Source organism: Pseudorca crassidens, chromosome 12 (genome assembly GCF_039906515.1).
Source record: "Pseudorca crassidens isolate mPseCra1 chromosome 12, mPseCra1.hap1, whole genome shotgun sequence".
Taxonomy (NCBI): Eukaryota; Metazoa; Chordata; class Mammalia; order Artiodactyla; family Delphinidae; genus Pseudorca; species Pseudorca crassidens.
Window position 1 is genome coordinate 19,733,985 of NC_090307.1, and position 12,003 is coordinate 19,745,987.

The 12,003-nt window shown below is 35.6% G+C and overlaps 1 protein-coding gene across 6 annotated transcripts in view; it reads right to left on the reverse strand.

Moving 5' to 3' along the window:
* The window catches only part of RAB27B (RAB27B, member RAS oncogene family), a 164,924-nt gene that overhangs the window by 17,039 nt on the left and 135,882 nt on the right, over nt 1-12,003 (reverse strand). For 3 of the 6 annotated variants that reach the window (XM_067699041.1, XM_067699036.1, XM_067699037.1), the window contains 2 exons: nt 1,368-1,537; nt 453-589 (listed from right to left, as the gene is read on the reverse strand). The exons of 2 other annotated variants lie outside the window; for them this stretch is intronic. In XM_067699041.1, the coding sequence (XP_067555142.1) occupies nt 453-526 (74 nt within the window). In that variant the 5' untranslated portion in view covers nt 527-589; nt 1,368-1,537. The remainder of the gene's footprint in view (nt 1-452; nt 590-1,367; nt 1,538-12,003) is intronic. One more of the 6 variants, XM_067699040.1, reaches the window with a different exon arrangement.

Genomic DNA, 12,003 nt, shown 5'->3' on the forward strand with positions numbered 1-12,003 from the left:
ATGGAAGAGAAAAACCTAGGGGGATATTCTGCATGTAATCCTGCAGGATGACCTTTCTATTATATGCATACAAAATATTCCTTTTTAATTTAAAAAATTTCACAGCTGAAATGACAACCTTTAAAAACACTGATTTGAAATCATTTCAAAAGCAATGTTTTAAAATCTTACGTTCTGAAATACTGAACCCTCTGTTCTCCAACGGCAAATATGCTGTATTTGGCAAATCTGCCGAATATTTTCTAGGCCTTGAAAAAAGGGAAGAGCTATTCAGAGGCATAACTATGGTAATTCTACCAATATTTCTCCTGAAGGAACATCACTTGCCATTTCACCCACTGCCCTAACCTCTCCTGCCTTGGTTTTAATTTCTTCTGTTGTTACAACGGCTATGGGTGATGCCAAGGGCCAATGCCAAAAACAGTGATGACATGAAAACTACCACCACATACCTTTGAATTACACCATCACCCACTAAATACTTGATGTACTTTCCACTCTTGAGGTTAGCAAAATGATTTGCCATTTGGTACAACTTTCTGATTTGTGGGTTATACAGATGGATAGAGGAAGGCTTATGAAGACATCCCTAGAATAGAAACATTTCTCTCCTATTAGGTAAGAAGGAGGAATATTTCCTCACCTCTACAATCCAGAAAACACTGTACTCTTCAGGAGTTCTGAGGTGATCAAGATTAAATGTCAACAACAGGCTGCTCCATGGACATATCTGAAAACTGCTACATAATTCGAATCATTTTTCTACATGTAAGAAAATGATGCACATATTCATCAATTTAAACAAAACTTTATTTTTTACATTGTCATTTTGGTACAGGGTCAAAACTAAAAGGTTCCATGTCTTTGGATAAATAATGACGAAGATGATGATTAGGTAGTTAGCCAGCCAGTATTATTACATCATTTGGAAGATTTACAATGTTTTTACATTAGAATTTTCTAAAATTTGAACCCTATTGATGCTAAATCCTCCTAAATGTATTATGGTTGATGGATGTATATTTCTTTAATTAATGAATGGTTTTTGAGGTCAGGTGTTTTGAGAGCTGCCAATATATATTTTTGCACTAAAGTTTTCCTCTCCTATAACATCCTTTCTTCACTGAGTAGGGCTCTCAGGGTAGATGTTTGCTGACTGTGAATGTACTCTTTTTCTTTTTTAAGATCTATACAAAGTATAACCATTGCTCAGGAAGAGGTGTATAGCAACCATCGACAACCAGCCTTCCTTAATGCAGGGATACAGATATCTCCACTACTGATGTGAAATTCTTAGAAAATGTCTGCATTGATCAGCCCCCTGGCAGTGAGTAGTTCTGCGTTTGGGTTGGTGCCAAATATCTTACCAGGACTTTTTGGTTGAAGATGTTGCTGTTTCTAGTCTTTGAGCCAAATGGGTTGCTAGAGTAGATTGCTGTCAAAGTTGTAAGGTTTCCCCCATCTAAGGTCTATCATCACCACCATCACTCTACCTTAGTCTCTCTTTCCCTTCCAAACTTGCTCATGTGAAACTCCTCTGAAGGGTGATAAAGTCTGTTATTTCACCAGTAAAATCGGATAAAACTGTTAATTCTCTTGTGAAAAAAACAGCTGAAATTTAAATATTCTAAGATAGTTAAGTAATTAAAGCAAAATTCGTCCCTGGACACAATCCTTGATAATCAGAGGGAAGAAACTGAAGCTACTGGTTACCTAAATACACGATAAAGTCGGAGGATATTGTGGTTTCCTGGAAACATGAATAGAATCAAGAAGATACATCAGCACATTTTAAAACTTTGCTTACAGTTAACTATGCTTTTTGCAATATTTTTGGTGACAGTGTCACAAAAGGCTAAGTCTTGAGCAAATCTAGTTAAATACCTCCAATATACAGTGTCAGGCCCAAAGATGAAGATTCCAAAAATGTAATCCATAATCTACTTTCTGTCAAGGCACGCATACCCCGAATAAGGATGAAAGAAAATACAACATAATTTTATAAGCTGGAACATGGTTAGTTGATAAATGAGTCAAATCGTTGTGCTTTCAGTTCAAACAAAACAATAATCTTCATGGACTGCAATGGTCAGAGCAGATTTTGTAGAGGAAGATGAACTTGCATTTAACCTTATAGCATAGGGAGGAATTAGGTACGAGAGGAGATTCAGGACCATCGCGTGGGAGATGAATTGTCACTTACAGAATGAGACTATCACTACTTGCCAACTACATGCCCTACCATGTATTTCTGACCTGTAGCCATTCTGCAGTCCATAAACTGCCTGGGGCTGCCTCCCAACCAGGCTCTAATCCAGAGTCAACAATCCTGGCTAACGCAGATCAATTCTACTGCAGCCCACACAGGGTCTTTTCTTTAACTGAAAGATGGTGGAGATTTTGTGGCATTGAACATAAATTCCACCTGAAATGAATGCAAGCTCGGCACTGTGGAAACCATTTGTTTAGTGTCTTCAATAGACTATTTAAAGAAATTGACATATTAAGCTGGGTATGAGATAGTTTGCCTCCAAGTTTCTTTTAAAAATGAATTATTTTATATATACAATTCTTTTGCATTTAGTTTGTAATTTTTAAAGAAATTTCTTTTGTATTTAGCTTCGTTCCTCTTTTATTACTATGTGATTTTCTGAGTCTTAAAATCATGTGACCTCAGTAGTCTATCCCTGGCACAGCAAATATACCACCACAAAGAAAAATAAAAGCCTTGGTAAAAAAGGCTGTTTTCTAAGAACTGGGCTAAAAGAAAAGATCTGGTAAGGATCAAAAAGCTGACAAGTTTAGCAGTATTGTTTATTCCCACGCAATGATTGATGGGATTGTTAGTTCTTGGTTCTATGAATCTAAAAGGGAAGAAAAAGCCAGAGGATTGCCATGTTTCAGGAAATGCGTCTGACCCTCTGCCATTATCACTGTGTCACAAACTATACCACAAGAGCCAGAAGGTCTTTTAGATACAGAAACCACAGCATCGACCTCAGAGCCTTTCGTGGGAAGGTAAGAGGCTGGAAGGAGTAGGGAAAAGAATTCACAATGCCCATGAGGCTCTGTTTAATGAAGAATCTTAAAGGTAGAAGGAAATCTAAGTAATCATGTGGTCTAGCCCTTAGTTTACAGATGAGAAATCACGTGCAGGGAAGTTACCTAATTTATGGGGTGACATTTCTAATAGAGGAAACCGCAAGACTGGTGTTCATTATGATTTGAAATGGAAACTGGGTTCGATAGGTAGAAATTAGAAATATATTCATTCTATGAGGGAAGGGAATTTTCTCTGGGAACATGATTTTCATAGTTAGAATATCTCAAATGAGGTTGCCCATACTGTCTCTCTTTTTTTTACCCTGCTTTGTTTCATTCTTGTTCAACATAAATGCCATTAGCTCAGGAATTTAATTTCCTTGTCCACTGCTGGATCCACAGAGCCCAGTATAGTGGCTGGCATACAGGAGGAGCTCAATACATATGTGTTAGTGTATATTTAATATTTAAGATTCTCAGAGCCATGCAAATGTCATGATTAATGAAATGTGTCTTTGGGCAGTTGGTGGAAGTGGAGTCTCTCCAAGTTCAGAGCTTGGATTCTCCTTCCTTCCTCATCTGTAAAGTGAATGTTTAGATTAAATAATGACCTTGGTACTTTCCAGGTCTGGCTTCCTGAGCTCATTTTTCTATTTTAAGTTGCACAAGAGTATAAAAACTTCCTCAAAGTAGAATATTTATATCTTCAGAAGAGCAATTTCAAATAACCTGGGAAAAGAGAAAGTACAGAGGGACTATAATTTTTGAAAGTGAGATTTGTGCTGGCAGACAGCATATTAACTTGTCAGTTGAATAGGTCAGAGCTCAGAGAACTGGGCTCCCCTATGAAAGCATCCATTTGTCCATCTAACACTCATTGGCACCTTCTGTTTTGCATGATATTTTGCATGGCTCTGAGGATACACTCCGATTTGTCTAGTGGGGAGCTTAACAAATGCTACAGATATGTGTGGACGACTACTACCCAGATGGACTAACCCATGCAAACTTTGCTAGTTCTCCAAGTAACAATCTTAAGGATGCCATGACAAGTTATGACCTTGTGACGTGAACTTATTAAATTCATAAAACCATTCTTAAGGTACTTCAGAAAGCTTAAAATAGTAGACAAATAAAATATCACGGATACTACGTTGCATTCAGTGTAGATGGTTTCCATAAAATAAAACTATCAAGCATAAAATGGACAGATGTTTACTATTTCCTCATTTATCTTTATTTGATTGGTTTGTGTTGGGCTCCAGTAAGAGCATTTGGGGTCTGGGATTCTCACAGCAAGCACTTCATTATCTGAACGATAGCCTAAAGGTGGTTCTCATTAACTGACCTTGAAATACGGCTTCCTACCACCACATTCATGTCCAGGAGGTTACAGTTAAATTATGGACGGCTGAAGTACTCTAGGGGCCTGTAGCCTGTGCATCAGAACAGAAGGCATTTTCTGGAAGGAGGGAAGTTGTGGGGGAGGGTGTAAATTAAAAAATAAAAAAAAAAAAACCTATTCAGTGTATTCCATAGCATTTTGTTCGGTTAGCAAAGTTTATCAAACGTAATTTTTATTTCGATACTTCCTAAATGCTATTTAGAATTAATGGATGTGAGCCTATATGGAACATTCAAACTAAACTGCAAATATAAATCAACATCAACTGAACTGAACTTTTATTTGTTGACAGTGGTCAATGTGTCTACTGGAGCAATCAAATCTATTTTTAAATGTGTTCATTTTGTTTCAATTTATGGTCAAGGGATATAATATAATAGAGACAGACTAAGAATTCACTGAGCTTACTCACCCCGAAAATAAAGGGTAAAAATTCCAACACAAGTCAGCTTTAAATTGGTTTTTCTCCATTGATATATCATTATTCTCACATAGTAAGTGCACTTCTAAGCCAATGTATAATTTTATTTCTCTAAAATTCTTTTTTCTATAAGGTAAAAATTTCCCTTTAGCTTAATTTTGTGGTATCCTTTGAAACTGTATGAATTTTCCCCTTTTTCCCTTTACTTTTTATTATGAGCACTTTCAAACATATACAAAATTTGAGGGAATAGTAGTGTACACCCATATACTGATGGCCCAGCTTCTAAACTACCAATACATGGCCATCTTTGTTTCATGTATCCAAAACTCTCCCTTTACCAGATTATTTTGAAGCAAATACCAGGCATCATAACATTTTTTTCATGAATAATTCAATATATATCTCTGAAGATTTCTCAGCTTAACATTTATATTGTGCTTACCTATAGAGAAGATTGTCAAACATCTGGCTTTCTATTTGATAGGTCTGAAGCCATATCTTAATACTGTTTTAGCCTGTGTTTCTTTTACAGTGATCAAGGTCAAGCATATTTTCATACGTTTAAGGGTTATTTGTATTCCTTTTTTGTGTGACTGGAAGGCTCATATCTCTTGTTCAGTTTTTAAAAATGGTTTATCTCTCCTATTTTTAGAAGTTCTTTGTGTATTAGGGACATTAAAACCTTGTTACTTAAGTTGCAAATACTTTTTCCCATTTGTCTCTTTGCTTGTGATATTTATGCCACCCAAACGACTTTTATTGTTATTGTTGATGTCTGGGGGAGGAGAAATCAAATTCTGAATCACAAGGTTTTCCCATGCCAGATAATAAAGTAATTCACTTATGTGTTCTTCTGCTACTTACATGGTTTCAACTTACATTTAAAAATCTAACTCACCTGGAATTTACCATAAATATGTTATGAAGAATTGATCCAAACTTATCTCATGATAGCTGTCCAAATACAACTTACATACAAATTCATCTTTTCATCACTGATTTAAGATACTACCTCTATCATATAGTAAAATTTCATACACAGTTGTGTCTATTCCTGGATTCTTCTCTTCTGTTCCCCTGGTCTAGCTGTCTCTTCATGAAGCACCAGTTAAGTATACAATGTTTAATATCTGAAAAAGTTATCCCCTCCTCATTGTTCTTTTCTTAACATCTTTACAATATTGAGTCTTCTAATCCAAAATCATATGTCTTCCATGTGTTCAAGTCATCTATTGTGACTTCCAGGATTAATTTATGGTTTTCCTCATACAGATTTTGGATATTTTTGTTAAGTTCACAACTAAGTATATGATTTTCCTTATTTGCTTTTGTAACTTGGGGTTCATCTGTCAACTTTGGCCTATTATTGTTTTGTTGTTTATGTGAAGATTATTGACTTCTGTATATTGGTTTTATTACTCAGTGCTTTGCCAAATTTTCTTATTTTTTTAGTGGTTTTTCAATTCATTATTTTGAATTTTCCAGATGTACAATTATATCCTTGATTAATAGGTATACTTTATTTCTTCCTTTCAAATTTTTATGCTTCTACTTGTTTTTTCTTGTCTACTTTCAATGGCTGATGCCTCTACTATAAAATTAAAGAGTAGTAGAGACAGTGGACATCCTTGTTTCTGATTTTAGTTGGAAATTCTCTAGTGTTTTTCCATTAAGGAAGATGCTGGCTGCTTTTAACATGAGTGGATATTAAATTTGTCAATTACTCTTTCTTCTTCTATTGAGATGATCTCCTGGTTTTTCTCCTTAGCTTAATTTTATGAATAGATTTCCTTATATAGCAACACCTTTATATTTCTGAAATAAATTTCACTTGCTCATGATGTAGTATCTTTTAATGTGCCATTGGTTATGTTACTTACATTTTATTTAACTTTTTCATCAGTATTAATAAGTAAGATTTGTCTTGCTTTTGCAACAATCTTTGGTTTTGAGCTTTACATTACAATCACTTCATTGAAAGGATATGAAAAATTTCCTTCTTTTTCTGTGCGCTACAGTAGTTTAAGTATTATGGAGGTTATCTGATCTTTAAATGTTCGAAAGAATTTCTATATGAAACCATCTTGTCCAGGTGATATGTGTGTGTTGTTGGGGGGGATTAAATTGCTCTCTATTTCTTCTTTGGTAATTGGTCCCTTTAATCCTGTCTCCAGTAGGATCAGTTTTGCAAAGTTGTAATTTTGTAGGACATTAATCATCTCATCTAGAAATTCAAATGTACTTTATAGAGTTGTACAAACTACTCTCATATGATTTTTTAAATCCCGTTTTGATACTTATTTTTCCACCTGACATTTCTAATCCTGTATAATTGTATTGTACTTATTTGTGGAAGGCTTTAGAAAATCAATGAAAGTACCAGTCTTATTATCTCAAGAGTTTATTTTAATTTTCATATTATAGCCCATAGTCCAGTAATCCTATTTTCTACTATCATTAATTTTTCCCTTAGAATGTCCTCTCTACCCCTACTCTTTACCTTCTAAACTCAAATCATATCCACACTTTCCTTGTTTGTGAGTTCTTACACTTCTCCAATTTTATTCCAGTTTTTCTGTATCCATAAGGGGCATAGTACTCTGGGGTCAAGGTCTAGCCGACCTTGAAATTCTGGACTTGAAATTGCTAAAACCCAAATCTGCTCAATGAGTATTCTTACTGAGAACACTGCAGCTTGCCAATAATTCTCACAATCAGGGTCAGGATAAGGCTGCTCCCTGATCTGAGAAATTTTTACCTGAATTGAAAGAGCTTCTAAATCATTTGGTTCACTAATATAGATCCATTCAGAATCAATGCTTTTCATGTGTTTCCCTAACATTGGATCATTATGACTCTGTAGGAGGCAGCAAAACACAAAGCTATTTTGTTCCCAGTTGCAGCATGATATTGACAGATGTTCTAAATGGAATCATTCTGAAAAGGACATGAGAGCAATGGTCTAGCATTATCTCTGAAGCTCACATGTACCTCTGGATAGAAAGCAAACCCCTAATGGATGTGTGCTTGAAAACACTGTTTAGCAGACATGACTCAAATCTCATGGTAGTTAAAGCAATTCAGGCTTTTGGCTTCAGATGAGTAAATTATCAACAGGAACAAAATAGTACTTTACAAAGTTGCTGTTTCAGATTCAGAGAAACCTCTGAAGGCTTGTACTTATATTTATAAATGCTGATAAACTGAAATACCTCTTAAAAAAGAAAACTTCACAGTCTTCTTAGAAACTTAAATGTGTGCAGTCCCAAAGTGTGTCCAGGGTCCTACTGAGGGCACAGGCCTTGAAGCTCACATAGTTTGTCACTGATCTGTCACCTCACCTTGTTGGCACAGGAAAGAACTGGGCGTTCAGTTTCTCTAGCTCTGACAAGATCTCCTTGTTTGGCTTCTTGGAATCCTAGGCTGGGTGTGTGTGCAGCTCCATAGAGAAGGCACAGACTCTTTGGCAGGTCATCTGCACCACTGAGGTTAGAGGTGGTGAGAGATGCAGGCAAGTTCCAGGCATCCTCCTGGATTCCAGTTTGTCCTCGTGGATTTTCCTGTTTGACCTTGCTCTGACTTTATGTCCATCTTTCTCTCCTGACCCTGGTTCGGATGACTTCAGGTACAACACAACACAGAAAAGCAACAGGCTTACATAGACTGCCAAGCCAGCCCCCACAACTGTGAAAAATCCAATCGGATTAATAAATCGCATGTTCTGTATCACTTACAGTGATTCTGCTTTTTTTGATAAAACCCTCACTGATACCAAATTCTAGAATCTTGAGAATCTCACTTCACTTTATTTTTTAAGGTTTAGAAAATTAAATGGACACTGTTATAACCAAGATAGTGGCAGGGAAAGTATACCTATTTCATATCAGATCTCCTGTATAACTTACTTCAAACTCATAAATTCTAGTTTTGAAAGAGAGCCACAAAATTACCACATTAAGCATTGCTTAGATATCCTGATAAACAGCTGAGAGAGTCTTTCAGTGCACTGTCCTGCAGTATTTCTATATCCACTGCAAAATAGTTTTAAGCTTTAACATTAACTTACTCAACTCTAAGACATGGTTTTGGCATTTCCCACCAAAGTCTCCAAAAGAAGCCCAGTGGATGCTGACATGTCTGTAATCAATGAGCAAGTGAATCAAAGACGAACTTCACTTTAAATGTACACATTAGCCTTCAGCTCACATTGGTGATTTAAAGGAATAAGTTGGCTTCTAGCCAAAGCAATCTTTAGAAAGAAAAACGGAGCTGGAGGAATCAGGCTCCCTGACTTCAGACTATGCTACAAAGCTATATTCATCAAAACAGTATGTTACTGGCACAGAAATAGAAATATAGATCAACGGCACAGGATAGAAAGCCCAGAAATAAACCCACACACCTATGGTTAATTAATCTATGACAAAGGAGGCAAGACTACACAATGGTGGAAAGACAGTCTCTTCAACAAATGGTGCTGGGAAACCTGGACAGCTACATGTAAAAAAAAAAGAAAAAGAAAAAAGAAATTAGATTATTCTTTAACACCATACACGAAAATAAGCTCAAAATGGATTAAAGACCTAAATGTAAGACCAGACACTATAAAACTCCTAGAGGAAAACATAGGCAGAAGTTGGCTTCTAGCCCAATTTACAGAGTATTAAGCCAATGGGAAAATAATTATTTTATGGATTGGAATAAGAGCATTTGCAGATATTATTCTTAAGTTTAAGACTTCATGAAATTCAGAAATAGTAATGAGAAACTTCACAGATGCTTCTCTACAATGTTACAATGTGGGATTTTATGACTGCTTCTCCAGACAGGTAAGAATTACACTCAGGCAATTCTAATAGATTTTACCAATTAACATAATTTTCATATAAATATAATAATTTTTACCAAGGAAAGCAATTTGTGACTATGAAGAGAAAAATGCCACACAGAACACAGTTGCAGTATAAAATACAAAAGTATCAAACAGAAAGGATTACTTGAGACAATTCAAATGATAACATAGTGATATCTAACAAGTTATATTGCCTTCTTATATATCAGGCACTTATTCTAAGGACTAAGTACTAAGGATTAACACAGTTAATCTTTAACATAACCCAATAACACACAGATTCAACTCAATCTCTATCAAAATCTAGCTGCCTTTTGGCAGAAAATACAAGCCAACCCTAAAATTCATAGAATAGCCAAAATAATCTTGATCAAAGAAGAACAAAGTTGGAAGATTCATACTTCTCAATTTCAAAACTAACTACAAAGTTATAGGAATCAATACAGTGTGGCACTGGCCTCAGAGTAGCCATATAGATCAATGGAATAAAATTGAGAGTCTAGAAATAAACTTATACATTTATGGCTGTTTGTGATAAGGGAACCAAGACAATTCAACGGGGAAGGAATAGTTTTTTCAACAAATGGTGCTGTGGCAACTAGACAGCCACATTCAAAAGAACAAATTTGGACTGCTGCCTTATACCATATATAAAAATTAACAGAAAATGGATCATAGCCCTAAATGTAAGAGCTAAAACTATGAAACTCCTAGAACAAAACATAGGAGTACATATTCATAACCTTAAATTGGACAGTGATTAGATATAACACCAAAAGTACCAGTAACAAAAAATACATAAATGGATTTCATCACAATTTCAAACCTTTTTCTTCAAAAGACACCATGAGACAAGTGAAATTACAACCCCCAGTTGGGGTGAAAATAGTTGCAAGTCATATTTGAGACTTGAATCCAAACTATATAAAGAATTCTTACAACTCAATAATAAAAGACTAATAACCCAATTTTAAAAAATGGACAGAGGATTTGAATAGATATATTTCTCCAAAGATTTTATACACAATAAGCATATGAAAAGATGCTAAGATAGCATCAATCATTAGAAAAGTACAAGTCAAAACCACAATGAAATACCACTTCCTAACCACTAGGTGGCTATAATAAAAATAGGGACACCATCAAGTGCTAGTGGAGATGTGGAGAAATGGAGCCCTCCCATATTACTGGTGGGGATGTGAAATGATGCAGCCACATTGAAAAACAGGTTAGCACTTTCTCAAATAGTTAAACGTACAGTGATCCTAAGACCATCAATTCTACTCCTAGCTCTAAATCCAAAAGAAATGAAAACATTCATCCACACAAAAAATTGAAAACAACCCAAATGTCCATCTGTGGATGAATGTATCCAGACAATGGAGTATTACTCAGCTATAAAGAGGAATGAAGTACAAATACATGCTACAGCACAGACGGGCCTTGAAAACATTATTCTAAGTGAAAGAAGCCCGGAGTGAAAGGCTACATACTTTATGATTTTATTTATATGAAGTGTCCAGAATAGGCAAACCTGTAGAGACAGAATGTAAATTAGCATGTGCCAGGGGATGCAGAGAGGAAGAAGGGGGGTGACTGCTAACGGGCATGAGGTTTTTTCGAAGAAATGATGAAAATGTTCTGGATTTAGATATTAATGGTGACACAACTTTGTGAATCTATCCAAACCCACTGAATGATACATTTTAAAAGGGTGGATTTTATGGTATATGTATTATATCTCAATAAAGCTACTATTTAAAAAACCCAACAGTGTAAGAATACTATATTTTATATTAAAAATAATTGATTGGGCCTAGCTCCTCTAGCTAGGTGTTAATTAATACTTGTTTACAATGGAGCCACTCCCTAGTAAGTGTCTTGTGTATTCAAACAATACCTTCTTACAACCTAACGGAAAGGGCCTTGAGTATATACTCAAGGAAGTATATTCCTGAGACTCTGTAACCCCTTTCAGCAACTGATTCTAGTAGAGAAAAACTCAACGGTCAGGAAAGGAGTCAGTTTATCTAATTTGATCCTGTTACAGTTTAGAGCAACTTCCTCTTGCTGATTATCATCAGCAAAGCTCGGCATACAGTGGATGCCTTCCTTTGCTGAAACCCATTATGACAATGCCCTTAATATGCTTTCCCAGCTACATGCTTTTGTTCCCTCACATATCCTAAATTTTGCTTCCCTACACATTAGTAGCCCCAAATCAATACTTTACTTGCTCTAAACACATACACTATATCACTGAGATGTTATGTAAATATT